This window comes from Polyodon spathula, chromosome 12, assembly GCF_017654505.1.
Source record: "Polyodon spathula isolate WHYD16114869_AA chromosome 12, ASM1765450v1, whole genome shotgun sequence".
Classification (NCBI taxonomy): domain Eukaryota; kingdom Metazoa; phylum Chordata; class Actinopteri; order Acipenseriformes; family Polyodontidae; genus Polyodon; species Polyodon spathula.
In genome coordinates, this window is record NC_054545.1 from 35,520,075 (window position 1) to 35,544,490 (window position 24,416).

A 24,416-nucleotide genomic window follows, 5' to 3' on the forward strand; every position below is an offset into this window, starting at 1 on the left:
ATCGTTACACAAGACAGTACCAACCTCAGCTAAAGCAGAGGTTCAAAACAGCTCAAATACACATGACTACTCCATGTCTTATACACTTTACAGGACCTTATTAAATGCAGTACAATAATTTATTGATCAAATGCAAATACGTATTTTTATTTTATACACAAACTGCTTGTTTTGAGCACAGTGGCAATGTATTCTGTCTATGCAACTAAACTATTTGCTTCTCCACACATTAATTTATTTTAGATAACGGAACAGTGCAAGAGCTGCACATTAAATGAAAATTAACCAAAAGAGTCATATCACTGCCCACCTCCCAAAAAAAAAAAAAAAAAAAAAAACACATCATGGCATTAACTAAAGTTAACACTGTAGTTTTGCATCCTCTTCCAAGACTACCACAGCCTCTCAGACAACAAACTTGTTCTTGCCAAGGGAGGTGCTCTTTGTCGCCGTGTCTGCATGAGCCTGATAGCCAATCACTATCTTTGCAGGGAGCCCCAGCCCTTCCTTGTACCTGCGCCTGAATAGGGAGAGGAAAAGGAGTTCAGTGCAGCTTCTAATCTGTAACGTGCAACACATGGAAATGATTGCATATAGCAAGGCTGCACAATGAAGGGCCATTCCACTGCAGGTTTAACAGGTACAATTAGACAGTGAACTGCTACAGGGTCTAGGTAAAGGCTTAATTGGTTCAATTAAATCATTTACAACAGGGTTGGAACAAAGACGAGCAGTGGACTTTGGACACCTGCGGCATAAAGCATCAGATTCGTTCTTGTTTTCTCATTGTATATCCCTTTGACTGCCCATAACTAAATGGAGACTTCAAGCTGACCGTGTGAAATACTAAACAGTTTGTATTTACACAGGTGCCACTATGACCTGCAGCCACAGCATGGAGAATAGCATTACAAAACCTGACAGGAAGTTCAGAAGGTACAGCCTTGAACAGCCAATCAGGCGTCAGCAGTACACTGCAGAGACTGACATCAAAGAAAAGACCATGCAAGTATCCAAGTCAAACACTGCTCAAATGTTTTGAGCACAGATGCATACAAACGGCACTTAGACATCAATCTGGCATGAGAGTCTAGCGTCAGGGTACCACATAGCCCCAGGAAGAAACATTCAATTCTGGCGCCAGCAATACTTTTGTATTCCTTAGCAACCATAGATGATGGCGATTGTTTCTGATTGGGTCTGGACTGCTCACATGACCCAAGACACTCATCCACACACACAGGAAAGAAAGTTAGTCTTGTGTGGGAGGTTGTGAGGGGGGGCTTGATAATTTAGCACCAGTAGGCTCTCTGGTGCTAAAATTTCAAAACAGTTTAGCACCAATTTTCAAAACAATTTGCACCCTGGAGTATGGTAGTGCCCTGATATGGAGCTTCCCGATTGGTTGGTAAAAGTTCTGACATGCATTGTAAGTCACGCCCCCATTGGAACCTATTAACAGAAACTACACTTGCAATTATAGAGCGCTAAGAGAATTGAAACTACTCAAACATCAAGGTTAGAGCCCGTCTGAGGACAATTCACTCCAACAAGAAAAGGCTTTATGGTACAGTTAGTGATTTGAAACCCGCTATGCATCAGAGCACCACAAAGAGCACACCCACCCAATATAAGTGACAGCCTCCCTGTTTTCCGTATCGGTTGTCCAGACAGCGATTTTATCTCCCTTTGCACGGACATTGATGACAGCGCCACACACATCATCGCTGTAATCATCAAAGGTCTCTCCGATGATGCACAGGAGCTGAGAGAAAACCAGACAGACAACATTCACTGTCCTCGTAGGAAAGAGAGAGCAGAACTGCATATCCTATTTCAATCCTTAAGAACAGAGAGCTCTTAACAAAGGACAGGGTCAGTTATCCAGGTACTGAATACTGCTATAAGCCCTGTGCATGTACTGTATACAAACACATCTTTAAAACTTGTTTTTATGAGAGAGAGAACTATGCCCTTTACCGAATAAACAGTGAAACAGTTCTCACAGTTTCCAGCCAAAATCGATCAAGCTCGGTGTGCCTCTGCTGTTTTGAAAGAGTAATTAGCCAGCGGCCTCCGCACTTGTTCCTCCTATCCTCCCACATGGGCTCAATCCCATCCTTAAAAAAAAAAAAAAAAAAAAAAACACAATTGGTCAGTTGCAGCAAACTTGAGAATGTAGTGCTTAGTTCTGTACTATCATAGTACCATTTGCAACAAAATAAAGAGCACTGATTATCCACTTTAGTCCAGACCACAGTGTTAAAGGAATCATTTCTTCACTGTGTTTAGTACATGGCAGAGTGGAGAACGGGATAGGGGAGTCAGAGGAGTGCTGCATTCCTCTACTGCATAGTCCAACTCGATCAAAATCTTTCTCCTTAAAAGGAAAATCTTGTGGTGTAAAGACCATAATAAAGCAGGCTCATGCCCTTTCATAACCTCTGATAACTTTGAACACTAGATCATGGATTCTAAAGAAACTTACATGGAACTGAATCAAGAATAAAAGTTTCGGCTAGTGCTTTCATCAGGGTAATAATTTCACTAATGGAGACTAGCATAAAAGTGAAGTGAAAAGATTGCTGAGAGCATCAGTATTAATCATCCCCTCCTCACCAAAAGTTCCCACAAGAAGAGACAAAGTCTCTAAAAACAGAAAATTAAAAAATTTGATTAAACCAAATTCACTTGCCTTAAACAGAGAGTAGTCACAGCCCGATGACAGCTTGCTGGCAACTTGAATGTGGTTATATATTCTTTGAAAAAGCAAAGCAACACAAACTTATAAACTGAAATAGCAGACATTCTAAATGATTGTAATCTGGAGATGTCTCTTCAATGGCAACACCCTCAAATCACTGGGAACAGTTAGGTTCTTTCCCCAAAATATTATACAAATAAACCAATAATCTGGATTTAGAGATCATTGACATGGCTCAAGTTCTTATGAAACTGAATGGCACTGCAGAGTACAACAGCTTGACAAAATATAATTTATGCACAATAATAAAACCACCCCATTCCATTAGTGCTGGAGTTCATGGAGGGTCAAGGGGAGTGGACAAGGAACAATGCATGCTGGCAGAGGACTGACCAGGAAACTAGATAGAAAAAGTGACATCTCCACCTGCCTCAACATTCTAATGCAGACTGATCCAAAGCCTATCCAAAGAGGCAACCTCAAAACTGTGTGCCCGATAGCTACGTTACAATACTGGTACATGCACGACTCACACTGAAAACACTTCAGAGATAGTCTGCTCCATCAACATGTGTAACAATATCAAATTCGAGGCAAGGGGTATGTCTCTATCTACCTGGTATGTGCTTGCAGCTCTTTGCCACAGGATGGCAGTGTACCCTTACATTTGCAAAGCATTTCTATAGATTCAACTCCAATGATATCTATATTATATTCAGTCAGTGCTTACAGTATTTATCACATTATGTCTTTTGGCATCAACCAAAATGGCATTCACACCTCATTTGTTTGGCTTTTTGTTAGTTTAGCCCTAAATGCTGCACATCAACTATCCAATATAATGCATATCCTTGAGTCAGCTTGTTTTTACTCACGCCCAGAAATCCTCCACTGTGTCGAACTTTGTGATGAGCTGCAGGTTCGCCTGCCATGTTTTACTTTTGTCATTCTTATAGAACCATAGAGCCCATCTGTAAGGACACCAGGGGGACGTAAGACAGTGTTAACACAATAGTTTATCACAACAGCAATAACACCCAGGCTTTGTTAGCCTGATTAGGCCAAACATCACAATATCATCCATCCTTTGCAAGTGACTCTGCAGCAGCAGTTGATGATGTCTAGTTCACTCCCTAGTCTAAGTCGCTTTGCATAAAAACGCCTGCTAAATGATTAAATCATAAGTTGCACTACTTTCCAATTTGACAAGTACATTAACTTGTTTATTATATTTTAAATTTACATTTTTTTTTGTAGGCAGTTGCAATTTTTTTTTAAATGACATTAAATACCAAGGATATCGTCAGCACTTTTTCTGAAATGTTCCTGCAGAAAACAGACCCTTACCAGTGATGCAATACACAATCAGTGGTAAGGGCACCGACCAGGAGCTTGTGGTCTATAAACAGATATACCATTATCTGGTGTAAAAGTGCGTTGCACAAGGTTATACACCAAGTATGTTGACTGGATAATATATTTTCTATATATGATTAATCTATTTTTGTTGGTGATTTTTTCAAAACTTAATTTTCTCGACTCATGGCAAGCCAATTTAAACGTGTCACAGTATGGGCGTGCTTCTTGTTCAGCAAGAAATGACTTCTTAGTGTGGTGTCTGCCGTGCTTTCTTTAACTCAAAGTAAACATATGCGTGAAAAACGCAGAGACTGACAGCACTTAAACAGGACTGTCAATGTGCTCTCTACCTGTTCTGCAATGGGCTCTTCACGGGTCTCTCCAGCGAAGCGGTGGCTTCTGTTACGATTACGCGTGGACTCTTCTTTTGCTCCTTTTTTTCCTGTGCACGTGCCAAACTTACCTAGGAAGACCGTTATTTTTTTATTTTGAAACCTCTTTTTTAATGTCTTTGCGCTACCCAGAAACAAAATCGTGTTTAGGCGAAGTAGGCCTACAGACACCGCCCCGCACACCCACAAAAAAATAAAAAATAAAATAAATACTTGTTTTAAGTTGGAAGTCCGTGCGCAATTTTACCAGGACTAAAAAGATACAGCATTTTATATCAAATTTGTTTACTATATGGTTGTAGTATCAGATGTGTTTACTATAAGGTTGCAATATTTAACTTTGAACTTTTACCAATTTAGGAAAAACACACAAAAAATTAAGGATAATAAGGGGCCCTACTACTGGGGCCACTCTATTCTTATTCGCGTTATTTCGGTTTATCAAAAACATCCTATTAGTTCAGTGGCATTTTATGTTATGCTTCACTAAACAATCTAACATACCAAATGCGCTACGCAGACTTCTCTGCCAGGGCAGAGTACTTTCTCCAGAAAGCAGGCGTAAATAACACAGCAACAAACTATTGGAAGTCTAACGAAGCCAACGAAATGTTCCGTCTGACTCGAATTAAACAGCAAATAACAACCAACCCCCCCCCCCCCAAAAAAAATAAAAATAAAACTTATGCTAACTATGAAAATAAACATTTCCAATCACGATAATAACAATGTAAAAACATGTGCCACGTTTGCAAGGAAGCCCAAACCGCTCACCGTTTGAATTGTAGCCATAGCCATCGCTGTCTCCGTCTCAATCAAGCACCAGCACCTGACGGGTGTGTTTAAGATCCTAAAAAGGAAATACGATGCGGGTGTGTATTCTTAATTACAAAAGACAATTACAAAATAAAAATAAAACAATATATAATATATATATATATATATATATATATATATATAGATATATATAATATATATATATATATATATTGTTTTGTTAAAACTTTAAGTAGGGAGCCATTTATTTGAATTTATAATACACGCAACGCAATCACGCCGTCTACGAAACTAGCAAAAGGCGAGAAACTGTATTCGTCTGCAAGGCACATTACATTAAATACACTTTTTAAAATATATCACCCAAATATATGTTTTTATTTAAATACTGTAGCCAGTATTTAATGTCGAAAAACTCCAACTTGGAAAAAAAGATGACATTGTAGAAGGTTTCTGTTCTTCGGCGGTACACGCCTGTTTATTCACAGATTGTTAATAATACTGGACATGGCGTAGTGTATGTATGTGTGTGTGTGTGTGTGTCTGAAAATGGTGCAATAGTTTGTCTTTCCTGAACGAGTTTGTAAACCTATGCATGCTTTCCCATCTTTTCTGTGCTTCACTTCTTTTCATTTATTCAAACAATAGCAGGCAGGGTATTACAGATAGAAATGTTTCAGTCACAGTACTTGCTGTCTATAGGCGGGAGGACTGTGGGTAGAGTCATAAGAACATACAGCAAGCTGCAGGCCAGGTACATATTTCAGCAGACTTGCTTTTTTGATATCCTGAATTTATGGGCAGTTTTCCAGCGACAGTTGCTGCAGGATTGCTAGAAGTGTCTGTACATCTAGTGAGCATGTATTGTTTACTCTGCTGGCAATGCAAAAGAAAACTTGAGTCCCTAGATAATGCAGATCCTTAAACCTAAACAGACACATTGCCAGTCAAGCCTATGTTACACACTGTATGTCAAAGTGAAAGAATCTGGCAACTGCCACTAAAATCAACTCCAATACAAATTTTCACAAAAATGTAATTAAACACAATATATGAGGAATAGCAACACAAAATAAATCTGAATAACTAAACAGCATGAAAAGGTAAGAGATCAGTTAAAAGAAATATACGAAAATGTAAGAAATAAATCACTGCTTTACAGCAGAGGCCTGTGTGTGTGTGTTTCTGTGTGTATCTGTATTCACATAGGGGAGCTTCAAAAGTCCCCAGCAAATCAGTCACAGCATTAGTAATAACTAAACACCAGGCTTCAGGGAGTGTGAAACTTGATGGCTGTGTCATCTTCTGACTCCATATCTCGCTGTAGTCTGGATTTAAAGATGAATATTCACTACTGGAAATAAAACATTAATATATGAAAGTACTGTACAAGCCTGAAATGTCAAATACTAACAAGAACATCTCAACTCAGCAGCTGCGCAATATCTACCTTAAATTCCTATTTTTTTTTTTTAAAGCTAAACTTCAGCTCTACAATGATTGGGCAGATGTTATAGTAAAGCAGACTACAGCAAAGCATGTCCCTGAATACAATAAAATCCAATCTGGCAGGCCCAGAAACACGTGGTCTCTGCTGACTTTGTAATGGCTGCTCAGTTCAGGGCAGGGAACACAAGGCAGCTCACAAGCAATTAATCAGAACCTTTTCTGAACCTATTCTGAACTTTTTGTTGTGGCATCAAAAAGCAATTTGCAACAAAATCAAAAGAGTAAAAATTTCTGAAACAACTAATTGCTTCAAATAAATAAAAACATCAATGGCAGTTGTCTTGTGAGTCGGCACACACACACAGATACACACACACATACACACACACACATACACAGACACACACACACACAGATACACACACACACACACACACACACACACACACACAGATACACAGACACACCCATACAGTCACACACACACACACAGATACACAGACACACCCACACACACACACACACACACACACAGACACACCCATACAGTCACACACACACACACACACACACACAGATACACAGACACACCACACACACACACAGATACACAGACACACCCACAGTCACACACACACACACAGACACAGACCACACATACAGTCACACACACACACACAGATACACAGACACACACAGTCACACACACACACACAGATACACAGACACACATACACACACACACACACACAGATACACAGACACACCCATACACACAGTCACACACACACACACAGATACACAGACACACCCATACAGTCACACACACACACACAGATACACAGACACACCCATACAGTCACACACACACACACACACACACACACACACACACACACATTTCTATACACACACACCCATACAGTCACACACACACACACAGATACACAGACACACCCATACAGTCACACACACACACACAGATACACACACACAGATACACACACACACATACACACACACACACACAGATACACAGACACACCCATACAGTCACACACACACACACAGATACACAGACACACCCATACAGTCACACACACACACACAGATACACACACACACTAAAACTCCACATACACACACACACACACACACACACACACACACACAGATACACAGACACACCCATACAGTCACACACGAACACACATGTTTGCATTTCTATATTTGTGGGGACTTCTTATTGACTCTACTATTTCTAACTCCAATCAGACAAAATTCCACACAGGGTAAAAGTCGACAACAAACTAAATAGTTTGGCACTTTTATTTTTTTTTTAAAGATATATTCAGTTATTAAAAAGGTGTTTTACAAAGTGGGAATGTCATTTTTTCCGGAGTTGCTATCTTTGTGGGGACATTTTTTCAAATTGTGTCCGCATACTGATAGTAAATAAATTAAAGACTGGAGTTAACACTGTTTTTTTTGTAGTAGTAGTTACTACCTTTTCTTTTTAAATGTTGTCTCTAAAAAAAATACAATAACTTTTCCACACCATTCAGTCACACAGATTCATGAAAGTATGAAACACAATTTTCTTCTTCTTCTTCTTCTTCTTCTTCTTCTTCTTCTTCTTCTTCTTCTTCTTCTTCTTCTTGACCCAGAAGGATGCATACTATATGCTTTGACATCAGTTTAAAGACAAGACCTGATGAGCAGCAAACCTGAGAAGAACCCAGGTAGCTGTCAGACGATTGCACACAACAGGTAATGAGACAGAATAAGTTATTGGGAAGAAAGACAGCAGGGAAGGGGGAGATGAGAGATGCCAAACAGTTTGTGAGAATTTCACAGAGCCCCAGTGTAGTCTCTAAACTAAGTAGATTAAGATGCTTGTCGGTGCTTTACCCGTTTGCCTCATTGCAACTTGCCCCAGGTACACAAATAAACCATATAAGATTCAATTAAATGCAAATAATCCTTTAACCTAACCCTACTTCTACTGTATAATAGCAATGTATTATTTTTTTACCAGTAATTTCTAGTTTTGTCCTATCAATTTTCTATGTATTGATACATGTATTTAAAAAACAAAACGTAGCTTTTAAAAGCTTCTGAACTTGTTTCAGCTAGGAGTTACTGTTGACCCCATGTGACCCAGTCCCCGAAGTTGAGTGTCTTTCACCGGCCATGTTTAAAACCAGTTCTCAATTTTAATATAATGTCTATTTTCAATATTAACCACCTGTGTGGCAGGACACTGCTGTCTATGGATGAGGGGGGCTTCATTCTGCGTCATTCACAGATCTGAAAATCACTTTGTTTAATTAATTTGAAAGACAGGTAGCAGAATATGTTTTATTCCAATTAAAGTCTTGTGGCCTCCCTCCACTTTCATTCCAGCCTCAGCATATCAGCTGATCTTTGTTCCTTTTGGAGTTTTAATATGATAAAATGATTGGTTCACAAGCAAAGTGAAGCAGTGTGTTGTAACAAAATGTCACTTCCACCAGTCTAGAAGTTTATTAAAGTCAAAATGATACAAATACCAAAAAACAACAAAATGGATAAAGATAAAGACAAAGACAAAGGCCTAAGCTGAGGGGAGCATGGATTAGCTGTTTACTGATACTTTTAAAAGTGTATATTGACTGTACAGGGTAATCAATTACACAATGTTGCTGTAAAAAAAAAGAAAGACAGTTTTCCTACATGATGTATTCTGCTGTATTTATTGCTGACAAAGAAACCCTTGAGTCAAATGATGGACATAAGAAACAAACCAGAAAGATACAGTGTACACAATAGACCTAAAACTAGAGATGTTCCTTATTTTTCTATCTCAAAGAAAGAAAGCGTTCTCAAATAAGGAAACTTCACTATTTATTTCCCCAGAAATGAGATGAATGGTAAATAGCTGCTACTGCATTAATATAAACATTTTCTCATAGAGACTTGTTAAATAATTATTATACATAGATCTTGACCCTGCATATAATAATATTGCTTGCCTCAGAGACAGGATGCTTCTGAACAGGCAGATGGCAAGTATTGAATATATTCTAAATAAATGCATTAAAAGTAAGCAGGGGAGTTCATTTTACATTTAACAGGTCATATCAAAAAACACTTTGCATTCCAAACACTAACGCTAAAGACTGAAACCCACGACATTATTCTCAACTGAGGCCATGATAGGATTATTTTAGGAATGATTTCAAAGTAATTACTCCAGTTATTAATAAACTTTCTTTTTTTAAAAAACTGGTTCAGTTTTTCTGTTGCCCTACAATGTGCACAGTGTTAATCAGAACATTCTTTTATAATCAGTCAATCAAATAATCTAAAAACTAAGGCTTATTCAATACAGGTAGGCGATTATACAAAGGACTTCTGGCTCAAAATGGAAGGTGGGTTATGAGGATTACCATCCATTTTATTATTATTATTTTTTTTTTAAATTACTATTCAGAACCTTTTTTTTATCTGTTCAATAGCTAATTGCATGAGCTTTTCCATCCAGGCAAGATATTGGAAATAACAATGGAGATTATATATTATACTTCTTTAGTAATACATTTCTAAAGATTTTATTTGAAATGAAATCAAAGCATATCTCAAAGTACACAGTATGATTAAATATATTGGGAGCTCCTGCTGGGAGTTTGAAAGCAATATTGCATTTCCACGCTTTGATCTTTAGAAGAGATGTTGAGAATAAAATGCCATATTGTATGGCATTGTCCAAGTATTAAGATAATACAATTCTTCAGTGAATCTAATCATCACTTTTAACCCACTGATCATAAGCACCAGATGACAGCAACCTTCTGCACAATGGAGGCTCAGGGCTAGTCTGAGGACTCTTTATGTGGACTTGTGGGGTGCATGTCCAGCACAGGTCACTGAAGCACAATGAGATGGACTGTCCACAATGGAACGCCCCATCCCCACCCCCACCCACCACAGCATAGGAGCGCAAATCCAGGATTTAAACCAGCAAGCCCCTGATCATGCGACTTACCTTACACCTCATGTTGTAGTGCCTTTACTGGAGACAGCAGATTCGGTATGTTAAAATGCCCATTTATGGTAATTTTGTTAATTTGTTTAATTTCTAATATTGAAACCCCTTAGCCTCCCACTTGTGCTAGGTGTTGGAGAGCTCATAATGGACATTGGTTTATTTTAATTAAATTGTGAACCCAGACCGGCTCATATAAGCCTGGAGTAGATCATAATGAAACAGTTCAACACAGTTCTGCTGTTGATTTTAATATACATAATTTAGCCTGGAGTCCCATTTGCAATACAGTGAAACAGCTTGCATTGGAAATGCCATTGCTATCCCACTGTTACTGAATCTCTATGAACTGATAGAATGTCAGGAGAAATGTATATTGACTGTACAGGGCACTCAATCAGGAGTGCTTTATGATTGCATTAAATCACAAAATGCATAATGCCCAAGAACCGAGGCATGCATCACTTGGTCTGTAGGCGTGATGGAATCAGGTATGAATCAATTATCTACAGCTTGCAGGCCTTCAAGGTTATGCTCAGGAAGTAAACTTTGGGGTGTGCTGCTGATCCTGTCGGTTGTATTAAATCACTGAGTGTTATGAACTGCCATCCACCTGAGAGACAGGGTTAACAGATGATTAAAAAAAAATCATGACATAAATATTACAACCAACCCCTTAGGATACCTCATTAAGAGTCTCACAGTCCTTTCTTTACTCATCAGATATATATATATATATATATATATATATATATATATATATATATATATATATATATATATATATATATATATATATATATATATATATATTATATACATATATATATAACACACACATATTGTGTATATTGTGTATATATATAATCTATTATATATATATATAATATATTATATAGCTATGTCGTTTATATTATATATCTTTCATATAAGATATATATATGTTTTACCACAAACACATTGCAAGTCAGTTCAATAAGATACTTATTTTCACAGCCTTGATTAAACTTCTGTTTCTAATGTTCTGAAAATTAAAAGACAAATTGTGTTTTTCCATATTATTCGAAAAACATTACTTACCAAAGCAAAATGTTTATTTTGAGACACACACATGTTTGCATTCCTATATTTGTGGGGACTTCTTTTTGACTCTCACTCTATTTTTATTTACTATTTATAACTCCAATCAGACAAAACTCCACGCAGGGTGAAAGTTGACAACAAACTAAATATTTTTACTTTTGTTTTAAGGTATATTTAGTTCTTGAAAAGGTATTTTACAAAGTGGGGACATCCCCATAACATCGTTTTTCCCCCCCAATTGATAGTAACACCTGCACACACACACACACACACACACACACACACACACACACACACACACACACACACACACACACATTAGTAATAATAATAGTTTTATAAATCATAAAAGAGCACTTTTTTAAAATAACCCATAATGAATACAGGTGTTCATTTCAGCACCATGGACAGTTCCATGCTTTGGATTTTCATGAAAAAGGAAATTATGCTGAAATGTATCTTCTGCTGTTAGGACTGTGTTATGATAATATTTAGTAGAAAGTATAGAGCCAAGATGTTCATGAAGCATTAATACACTGATGTATGTTCTTGTTTCCATACATGTACAGCATTTGATGAAATGTTCTGTTTAATATTTAGCAGGAGGTTCAATATTTCCATTGTTCCCTGTATGTGATTAGGAGAGCCATAATTGTATGTTGAAATACTGGCTGTGTATAAAATTGAATGTGTCAGAAGAACAGGGTTCAGAGGTCACAGTGAAAAGATAGCATATCAAATCATAATGTGGTGTGAAAATGTTTGACGTTTATTTTTTACTGCAAAGATATACAAATAAGTGACATATCTAATGGTGGTTGTCCTTAGCAACCTCACTTATTTTCAATGGTATGTCCATCACAGGGTGGCAGCTTTTATGTCATGCTTTCATCATACAGTACTGCGCGTTGCTTTACGTTCTACTTTTTTTCTATGGTATACAGCAGAAAACTTGTAGAAGAGAATATAAAAAGTTCTTAGCATCAATTTGGCCATTAAATTTCAGACATGTCCTTTAGACAGCTGGCGCTGACTCGATCTGTGAGTTTGCAGCTGATTGAAGGTGTATGCAGAAGGGATGCAAACCATATTTAGAAGAGTAACCATCACGATCAGCCAGAGAGTTAAAAGTCAGCTTTTGATCAAAGGCATGCATTATCATAGCCCCTTGAGCAGACAACACTGTACCCTGAATTAGCATTAATTCAGTAACCTTCATTGCAGGCATTCAATAGGGATTTGGTAGACTTGCACTGCCTCCCAGGAGGTGGAGGTATACAACTAATAACAAACTCGGGAAACAAAAAGCTTTGGAATACACTGAAACGGTTACAGCTAACCATACAAATATACAAATGCAGCTATCAATGCAATCAATAAGTGAGGTGTCCTTACAAAAGACAATTGGACAGAGAAAGGTTCCCATTAAAACATTGAATCCAGCCATACCGAGGTAATGACAAGTGCAGACTATTAAGTAAGGGTCACTGTAATCATCCATAAACTGGACTTCTGAAACACCAGTAATCATAATTGCAATTTGGAGGTTTAAATAGGATAACGAAGGTCATTAAAAAGAATATGACAGAGTCTAGTTTAAATTCAGTTTAGCTGCAAGGTGCCTACAGATTACTATATGTCACTTTGCAGTGACAGTCAGTCAATTCTAATGATGATAAACTGCAGGTGAAATGAAAAAGTAGTGTGATGAAATTGCAATAACATTGCAGTTTACCTTAGCGCAGTTCATTGCACACTCATTTGTGTTCCTATTGCTGATAAATTGTAGTTGTGAAAGGGTAGCTTGTACTGTAGTAGAATTGCCAGTATAGCACAGGAAGTTTGTTTTTTTAGATTTCATTAACATCAATTTGCCAAGCATTTACTTCAGTGGTATCAGTTTAATTCATGGGTGTTATTTGCACCTAATAATTATTGAAAACCCCAAAGCAAATCTGGACGTGATGTTATCCTGACAATAATTAACAGCAATCAAGGTTTAGTTATCTTGTATATAAAATGCACCTGCAAAAGCAAGAAAATAGTTTATTTATTTGTCTACTGTGCACGTTTCTATGCTTGTTTATGCACTAAATATATTTAGGAGCACTTGGCACTGTTTTGTTTATTATTGTGAGCACTCTTTATTTCACTGGGTGATATGCCTGGCTGGGTCTGGTCTGGGGCTTGGTGAGTAGGGTGATCATAGGTGAGTTCACCTGGTAAACTTTGCCCCTGGTTTGTGTCAGTGCTTGGTCTGCCTGTGTTCTTTGAAAACCTATTTTTATTACTGTTAAAATAAATGATCCTGCTTGGACAAGCATAATGATAAATTTGTCTCTGAGTTTCATTTAGTTGGAAGGGGCTTGTATCAGGGAACCACGTGTTATTTCATATTCCATACCTCTTTGAATTCATATTAGAGGTTCTATTCCTCTTTAAACTATAGATGGTGTAGTCAAGCATATATATAGTTGAAATTGATGACTGTTACAGAATGCGTAATTAATATAAGTTTTTGTGCAATAAATGTATATAAGAATGCTGTCGTCTTTTCCAGTTAAACTTTCTGTGGGTGATGCTCTTCACCCATTATCCACAGAGAAGCCTGCTATTGCATGTTAGCAACTGCGTTCAATTGCCATTTTTGCATTTAGCACAAGGTTGCATTGTAACTACACTAGCACTGTTATTACAGTGTGGTTAGGTGACACAATTTGTAAGTTTGACCCTTTTTTGTCTTATATCTTATGAATAAAGGAGGCAAATGTGATTATTTAAAACCATTCCCAGGATAGTACAACAAAGTCAACTGATCACACTCCTGACTCACAAACACAGTCAGCAAGTAAACAATGGAAAAATATAAACCTCTCTAAAGCCACTTAACTAAAAAAAAGATGAAAATTAATCAGTTATTAAATTGTTTGCCTGATGGCCCTTTTTGAAAACACACAAATGCAATCTGAAAATGCTCAAATGAAGTCACAAAGCTAATTTATTCCCATTTTTAATACACACCCCAGCTGTCCTTTACTTTATTAAGATAGAATGTGATATTTAATTGTCTCCCAACGAAGCCAGCACTGATAGTTGTAGTAATCATGAAACTTTTCTTTTCCAGAATGATTTCTTTCCTAAAAGGGCTTAAAGATATAATAGGTTTTTTCCCTTTTTTTGTGTTATACAGTAATGTGCTTGTAATAAAACACAATGATGACTCTTTGCACAGCATCTGTAAAAAACAAAATAAAAAAACCCACAAAAAAACAAAACAACATTCTCACGGCAGGCAGAGGCATCGGGTAAGGAGAAACAGGATTCTTGGGTGGCCAGTCATGTTTTTACTGCATAGACTGCTCAATTTGCCCATATTTGATTTAAACCTTAACCGAGACATTTTATGCAAGCAGCTCTAAAGAGCTTAAGAAGTAGGAACAAATCATCTGATACTGTGTGCAATTACACAGGAGTTGAAATCCCTGATCCCAACTGATCGCAGTTGGTGAATCTTGGGGGTGGTGAGATGGCCAGTTTGTTACCTTGGATATTAGAGTGCACTCTATAACATCAGTGGACTGGGCAACTGAGGCGAATGGAGACAGGCAATGTCCTGTAGAGGATTATAAATCACTTACAGCAGTCAAGCAAGCACTTACGAATGACAAAAATGAACATATGATACGTTAATAATAACAGACACCCTACACAGAACGTCGTACCATAGATTCAAATCAATTACAGGATATAGACAACCAGTGAAAATGTGTGTGACATGGGGCTGGAAGATATGCTGCTGTATATTGGAACAAGTTCTTTCTCAAGATGGAGCAGGAATACATATCTGGTGCAGCAGCGTCACCTTAATTAGGTTTTGGCCAATGTACTAACATTCAAGGCTGGATCTCAGGTAGAAAGACATCCTTCATTCAACTAAACAGCAGCACTGGTTTGACTTCATCACCATCATGAATTGTAGACTGACTGCAGCAGAATCCAATTTCTAACCAGCAGTCTTCTCTTTATTTTATTGATATATTTGAGTCACGACTTCGGCCACACACAGAACCTTTCTGCACAAGCTGACTTGCTTTAGCGGCATGTCTAGGTTAAAGACACTGAGCCTTTTTAGATTGTTCAAGGATATTTTCATTATGGCAGCTATTAGTAGATGAACAGGAATGAAAGATGATATTTAACAGTCTTTCATTTATGGACAGCTATGAATTCTTATAGCAGATTATATTTATTATTTCCCCAGACAGTAATCGTAATGCTCAATGCTAAATCCATACACAGCATATGCAAAATTAAGGACGAGAGGAAGCCCATTTTACAAAAAAAATCCACATCCCACATTTTTGTCACAGGCTGATATTATTGCTTAAGCACCTACAGTATGTGTAAGTACAATTATGCTGAGTGACTGCAGGCAAGAAGAATTGAAAATACAAATTAAGCCGAATACACGTGTGTGTATTCATCTAACTAGAAATAAATTAATTAATTTTATTGAACCCGCTGAGTCAATGAATCCCATAATCCCACTTCCTACTCAATTGATTTCTATACAAAACACGACTTTGACTTTGGGTTGATTGTTGCATCTCTCTGATCAAGTGTAAAAGTGGTCTAGTATGAAGTGTTTGAACTCTCAACCTGTCTGACAGCGCTGACATTACTATCCCGTTTGAAATGCATTGAACTGTCCCTTCAAAAAACAGGTACACTTTCATCTTCAGAAACATTGAAAGGGGTGAACTCCTTCTAACAGAGGTTATGGATTTTCCACAATCCCCTTCTAAATGAATTCAATTAGGCATGCTGTCCATGCAAACTCAATGAATCAATTTAACTCAAACGCCAATCTCCATGTCCCACTTCAGTTCCCTGTTCTATAGTGACATTCACACAGCTTATCCAAAGGCCCAGCATGCATGTGCTTTCAACAATGGGCTTTAGCACAGTTTTTAAACAAAGCTTTTAAACCAATACATGTTCTCAATCAGTCCAAATGCCTGGAAAACAGAAAATGTAACCTGCAGAAATGTGTTGAATGTGGAACAGTGCATTTGTATCACTTGTGTCTAACTTGCAACTATAATTACCACTAACCCCATACAAATCTGCCTTGGAAAGGTATTGTACAGCAAAATTATTGTATACCTTTCTCCACGTGAAGGGTTAAATAGGGGTCATCCAGTGAAACTAAATGGAATCTGTTGCAACTCCCTATAGGAGACTTCCATTTCCCATTATAAGATGACTTTGCGTTGCTTAGCGCAGCACTGAGCCTTTCAAAAGATGACATTTTGTGCTGTACACTGTTGATGTCAAAACCTGTTTCTAATGATTTATCAATGACAAATGAATAGACATGGAAAACAAATAGCTATCGGCTACTACAGCATCCATCCTCTGATTGTGTTTGGATTGAGCTGCATATCGAATCTGGAAATTTGAAAGCACTCAGAAATTGCGTCTGAAAAGAAAACATTTTCAGTAATGAACAGATAATAAAAGCAGGCATGCACCCGCTGTTTAGTTGGGTTAGGAATCTGATTACTTCCGAATTACTTATCTGTCTTTCTCCTAGTGAGTCTGGTCCTGGAAGAGAAAAGGAATCCCTAAAGTCAACAATCTCCTGAGAGACTTTTTCAAATCTGTGTTAGAGAACGGGGATACAATGATTGCATTCTAATAAATCACACAGGGAATAGTCTCATGTGCAATAAATGTCATCAGGTCTTTTCTATCTCTTTATAAAAAAAGACATTTAAAATGTTGACACAAGTTGAAGTATGGTGGTCCTGAAGTGCAAAACACACACAAATACAATGCAAATGGAACAGTTAAGTGGACTTCCATGTATTGCTTTTAATGCCATCACAGTTAACAACCCAGACCTAAAAAAAATAGCATTTTGAAACCCCACAATTAATTTGTTAAACACTGTGAACATCAAGACCTCAAAAAAAAAAATCTATTGTTAGAATGACCTTTTTGTGAAACCTAACAATTATACTAGTGGCAGCTTATTCAAATGCAGAGGCTTTGTAGTTCTGCCGATATTATCTTACTCCAAGTAATTCATGTATCATTTTTTTGTTTTTTTTTCTGTTGAAAAACATGTTCTATAAAGCCTTATTAATACATTTTGTATTGTTTATATTCAATATCTATAAAGTGATAATATGCATGCTATTTTATATATTTTATGTCAGTAGCAGTGCACTGATAAAACAATTAATTGCTAAATCTCTCCTTTTAATCACTATGTCTGTATTTAAAATGAGGCTGGCATTGATGTTGTCAGCTACATAAAGATGCCTGAGCCTGCATGCAAGTAAGACAGTTGTTTTCCCAATGGATGTGTTGGCGTTCCATTGATCCACAGTAATGCAATTCACATCTCTGTGGGTGTCATCCCTAGATTGATTGTTCACAAGTCATTTTTTCCTCTGAATTATTGGTTACAGTCAGGTTTAGTAATGAATAATGTAATCATTTGATGATCATTGTTACATTCTCAGATTAGTACCAGTACTTACAATATATTGGCAATTAAATTTCTCAAGGTAGGTATATGGTTTGGGCTAGTGACTTATGCTTTACAGAGGTGCCCAGATCAGATTGCTAATCTTCCAGAATTTCAATTTTGCTCTGCAATCCCTGTGCAGTTCTGTAATCATTCAATTACTCTTCAAACTGCATGAGAAAGCTAAATCTACTAGCTCTACATGTTCTACACCATATTCTGGATGTAAAAAGCAAGAAGAAATACCTGGGGACGTATCTGGTGATTGCTTTAGCAAATCTCATATTTGAACCCCTATTCGCATATTAATCAGAAATTAACTTTCATGCCATTAAATTATTATTTTTTTTATGAATAGTTATTTTCAGTCAAGACGAGGAAGTGCCAGGTGGACTAAATAACAAAATAAACAAAATTCAAAACAAAAGGTGGAAAACACATGTGGCCAGGCTCAATTGGCAATCAAATACCTAATTTAGCCTGGCCACATTCTCACCTGTTTTTGGGAGCTTTAAACCTCTGGTGCAGAATACAACAAAACTTAAATTCTTTGCATTTTCTGTGTCAGGACAAGGAATGATACACACATTCTGTTACTTTTATTCCTCATCTGCTTTCATCTCAGTGCTGATTACATTTAGAGTACAAATAGAGACACAGTGATAATCAGAACAACCTAAGAGACATACTATTAGATTAAATGAAAGTTAAGATCATATTCAAAAGTAAAAGGACATTTGCAAATGCACTGTTTACCTGTTTAATCCTATAGGAGGTTATAGGATACCTTTTAGTTGAATGTTACATTTTGTGGATTATACACATTATTAAATGTGATCTCTTAAATCCATGACAGTTCTTCATGTGCACAATGACAACATGATATAATGAATTGAACTGAATTGGCAGTTTAGCTATTTATTATCTGTAAGAGTGTATGTGCAGGTATGCTACAGAGAAGTTAAGCAGCAGTACAACTTTGCTTACCTAAATCCTGATAGTCTGAATCGCCACATAATTTGAACCATGCGTTAGAGCAGTTGTACAAACCAAACTTCAATATTCTAATTCTACAGTCTTGTCAAAGGTCTGTTTTATAACAGCATTTTATTGAACACCTACAAATGTTCATTTGACATGCAAGTAACCTTGTTTCCTAGCAACCCAAGCAAAGGGATTTATTTGAATTAACTATTGCCTCAGAGTCTGCTCCTCAATAACAGACAGTGTGTAAAAGTCAACCCAATGGCTTAGGGTGGGACATTAACAAAGGTCTAAGCAAGCATTTGCATGTATGTAGATGGAAAGTTTACCTGAATATCGTTGCAGATATTTCAAAAGCTTATGCTCACAAAATGTGAACGTACCGTAAATCTAAGACTTCTTGATTTATCATTGAATGGAGAAGACTTACATTTTATTTTAACTTGCATTAAGAACATATTGTTAATAACTACTGAATTCTACATCTAGTACTTTGAACAATTTTAGTATTTTAATATACTTTAATAAATCATTTGATTGACTAATGTTTTCTTGCAGAGAACTGAACTTTTTCAATACATGTAATGCCTGAGAACTGTTGCAGGAGGTGATATGTGTTCTTTGTTAAGTTAGGAGTTGCTGGTAAGGAGAGGGGGCTTGTCAAGGAATGTTTGGGCTGTATATGGGGGTTGGAGGCTTTATGTGTGGTTACAATGTTGCACTCACTCACAGTTGGAAAAGGCAGAAGAGCAGCTGACATCGTCAATTGTCCAGAGATAATAGCTAAGCATTTTACTTTATCTGCTACTGTGTATCAGGGCTAGCTCATAAACTGTAGTAGTAGTGAATTTTTAGGTGTATGTTAACAATAAAACCTGGATTACTGTGATTTTAAATTGTCTGTTGTCTCTGGTAATGTTTACTCTCAGGGTCTCAACAGATATTAAGAAAACAGTAGGTCTTGTTTTTTTTTTTATAATAATGAAAATGGAATTAATATAAATTATGCAAATATTATACAGGTTGACATTTACATACAGTAGACTGCAATTGGACAATGAAAGAGGAATTTGGACAATGCAGAAATGGTAATTTTTGGAGTATCATTAGCATTACATTGTGTTTTTTTTGTCATGCCAGCTCACCTTTTTTTCATGAACAGCTGCAATTACTTTAGATTCATTGCACACTTGAATACATTGGATAATACAGTTATGCCACCGGGCTGGCCTCTGTAATGTCACTTGGCCAGGCTTGCCTTGGTATCCAGGTGCTGTTAATTGTCTAGCTCATTATTCTATCCAGCTGGATGGATAGACCAAGAGAAGAGGTTGTTTATTATGCAAAGGTTCTGATTTGTATTAAACATATGCAAATTATTAAACACCCCCTATCAATTACACACAAAAAACGGCTTAACAAGACCAACGACAGTCTAGAAATGATTCATGAACAAGTCATCAAAACCTAACTTCCTCCCTTCCAAAAATACTACATGGAGAAGTTGTGCATAAAGGAAAGCTCCTTTTCCCCAGCAGTGACTTGTCAGGCAAAAGATCAGTTTAACATTTTCTGACGAAGGTCTTTGGTCAGTCATCCACGAGTTCCCAGCTCTCTAGTCACACTAAGCAGTTTGGATATTAGAAGCTTTAACATATTAGAAGCCTTGTTTGAGAGTTTATGACTCACGTGGATCTATGTCAAAGATTATCTGCACCTCATGATTGTAGAGATTTGATCTTGAACACAGAAATTCCAAAATGAAAGTCTGGCGGGCAATGAAGAGGTCCTTGGCCCAGACATTCATATACTGTAGAAGAATGACTTTGTGCATTGAGTTTTGTACCCCTAGGACATTTTCTTATTATTACATTTGTGACTTAAAATCAGATGACAGTACTGCGCACAAGCTCAGAATAAAAAAAAATACAAAAACATGCCAATTAAAAAAAAAAAAATGACATTACAAAAGAAAAAAATCCCTACTTGTCTACTTGTCTTCATGATAAGCATGATAAATCATCACAGTACTCGACACAAACAAAAACACAAAGGGGCACATTCACTAAAGATGTACTGTGCTCTCATGTAATATATACCATGTATAATACCATCACTTCCAGGAGTCCTTGTTCTTCTTTACGCTGAAGATAGTTCTTAATGACTTTCTCTATATGTTTGGGGTCGTTGTCATGTTGCAGAATAAATGTGGGGCCAATCAGATGCCTCCCTGATGGTATTGCATGATGGATAAGTATCTGACTGTACTTCTGAGAATTGAGGAGACCATTAATTCTGACCAAATCCCCAACTCAATTTGCAGAAATGCAGCCCCAAACTTGCAAGGAACCTCCACCATGATTCACTGTTGCTTGCAGACACTCATTCGTGTAACGCTCTCCAGCCCTTTGGCGAACAAATTGCCTTCTGCTACAGCCAAATATTTCATATTTTGACTCATCAGTCCAGAGCACCTGCTGCCATTTTTCTGCACCCCAATTCCTGTGTTTTCGTGCATAGTTGAGCCGACTGGCCTTGTTTCCTTGTCGGAGATATGGCTTTTTGGCCGCAAGTCTTCCATGAAGGCCACTTCTGACCGGACTTCTCCGGACAGTAGATGGGTGTACCAGGGTCCCACTGTTTTCTGACAATTCTGAGCTAATGGCATTGCTGGACATCTTCCGATTGCGAAGGGAAGTAAGCATGATGTGTTTTTCATCTGCTTCAGTAAGTTTCCTTGGCCAACCACTGAGTCTTCGGTCCTTAGCATTGCCCGTTTCTTTGTGCTTCTTCAAAAGAGCTTGGACAGTACGCCTGGAAACCCCTGTCTGCCTTGAAATTTCTGCCTGGGAGAGACCTTGCTGATGCAGTATAACTACCTTCTGTCTTGTTGCTGTGCTCAGTCTTGCCATGGTGTATGACTTTTGACAGTAAACTGTCTTCAGCAACCTCACCTTGTTAGCTGAGTTTGGCTGTTCCTCACCCAGTTTTATTCCTCCTACACAGCTGTTTCTGTTTCAGTTAATGATTGTGTTTCAACCTACATATTGAATTGATGATCATTAGCACCTGTTTGGTATAATTGTTTAATCATACACCTGACTATATGCCTACAAAATCCCTGACTTTGTGCAAGTATACCTAGAAGAATTGATGCTGTTTTGAAGGCAAAGGGTGGTCACACCAAATATGGATTTAATTTAGATTTTTCATTCACTTTGCATTTAGTTAATTCATAAATATAATCTATTAACATGTCTATTTTTGAAAGCATTCTTACTTTATAGCATTTTTTCACACCTGCCTAAAACTTTTGCACAGTACTGTACCTATCTATCTCTCTCTCTCTCTCTCTCTCTCTCTCTCTAGAACAACAGTTCTATAGATATGAAAGGGAATGCTGCACTGAAACCATGCAGGAGAACCATTCTGCCCTATATATATATATATATTCTATATATATATATAATATATATATATATATATATATATATATATATATATATATAAAGGCAGAATGGTTCTCCTGCATGGTTTCAGTGCAGCATTCCCTTTCATATCTATAGAACTGTTGTTGAGATGATTGCTTCCTCTCCCTGAAAAGAGGGTCATCCATACCAATAACAATACTGTTATTGTTTCCAACAATACATATTTGATTAGAGTATTTGTGACCAGTGCATGCAATAAAGCTATGGCCAAAAATGTTTCATCACCTGGAATGTCAGGAATAAAACTTAATAAATAAAATTAAAAAAACTACATGAAGATAATTTTGACCTTTTTTTTGACATCATGTCTTGATATTTGATATTATGGAAGCCATAATAGTTGTATGGCATTTTACATGTTAGATTTCAAAATTTCACATTTTTTAATTTCTACAAAACAGTATGTAATTCAGTATGTTAACGTAACATTATTCAACATGTTTCATTCGGTTTTATGAAGCTAAATGTGTTAATTCAATAGGGTGATGCTAAACTTTTGGCCATAGAAAAAAAAATAGCAAATATATTAAATGATTACTTTTCACAAGTTTTTACAAAGGAAGATACAGACAACATGCCCCACATGTCATCCAGTTCCTATCCAGTTTTAAATAACTTTAGCATAACCGAGACAGAAGTGTTAAAGGGACTAGGAGCTCTTAAAATAAACAAATCCCCTGGGCCGGATGAGATCCTCCCAATAGTACTCAAAGAAATGAAAGAAGTTATTTACAAACCGCTAACCAAGATCATGCAGCAGTCTCTTGACACAGGGGTGGTACCAACAGACTGGAAAATTGAAAACATAATACTGATCCACAAAAAGGGAAACAAAACTGAACCAGGTAACTACAGACCAGTAAGCTTGACTTCTATTATATGCAAACTAATGGAAACTATAATAAGATCCAAAATGGAAAATTACCTATATGGTAACAGGGTCCTGGGAGACAGTCAACATGGTTTTAGGAAGGGAGATCGTGTCTAACTAACTTGCTTGATTTTTTTGAGGATGCAACATCGATAATGGATAATTGCAAAGCATATGACATGGTTTATTTAGATTTCCAGAAAGCTTTTGACAAAGTCCCGCACAAAAGATTAATTCTCAAACTGAACACATTTGGGATTCAAGGAAATGCATGTACATGAATTAGGGAGTGGTTAACATGTAGAAAACAGAAAGTACTGATTAGAGGAAAAACCTCAGAATGGAGTGTGGTAACCAATGGTGTACCACAGGGATCAGTATTAGGTCCTCTGCTATTCCTAATCTACATTAATGATTTAGATTCTGGTATAGTAAGCAAACTTGTTAAATTTGCAGACGACACAAAAATAGGAGGAGTGGCAAACACTGTTGCAGCAGCAAAGGTCATTCAAAATGATCTAGACAAGATTCAAAACTGGGCAGACACATGGCAAATGACATTTAATAGAGGAAAGTATAAGGTACTGCACGCAGGAAATAAAAATGTACATTATAAATATCATATGGGAGATACTGAAATTGGAGAAGGAATCTATGAAAAAGACCTAGGAGTTTTTGTTGACTCAGAAATGTCTTCATCTATACAATGTGGGGAAGCTATAAAAAAGGCTAACAAGATGC

General features: G+C 37.1%; 1 protein-coding gene across 1 annotated transcript; it reads right to left on the bottom strand.

The window, feature by feature from the left end:
- Positions 1-405: 405 nt before the first annotated feature.
- LOC121324880 (eukaryotic translation initiation factor 4E-1A-like) lies at positions 406-5,253 on the bottom strand. Its single transcript, XM_041267085.1, has 7 exons — positions 5,230-5,253; positions 4,414-4,526; positions 3,580-3,675; positions 2,696-2,759; positions 2,007-2,120; positions 1,626-1,765; positions 406-520 (listed from the first exon to the last, which is right to left on the bottom strand). Exons 1-7 carry the CDS (start codon positions 5,251-5,253, stop codon positions 406-408), a joined length of 666 nt encoding a protein of 221 aa, XP_041123019.1.
- Positions 5,254-24,416: the final 19,163 nt, after the last annotated feature.

Coding starts and splice junctions, on each gene's coding strand:
- LOC121324880 (XM_041267085.1), bottom strand. CDS start 5,253: ATGGCTATGGCTACAATTCAAACG. Junction 4,527..5,229: donor CTATGGCTACAATTCAAACG/GTGAGCGGTTTG, acceptor CGGTCTTCCTAG/GTAAGTTTGGCACGTGCACA. Junction 2,760..3,579: donor ACAGTGGAGGATTTCTGGGC/GTGAGTAAAAAC, acceptor GCTTTTTCAAAG/AATATATAACCACATTCAAG.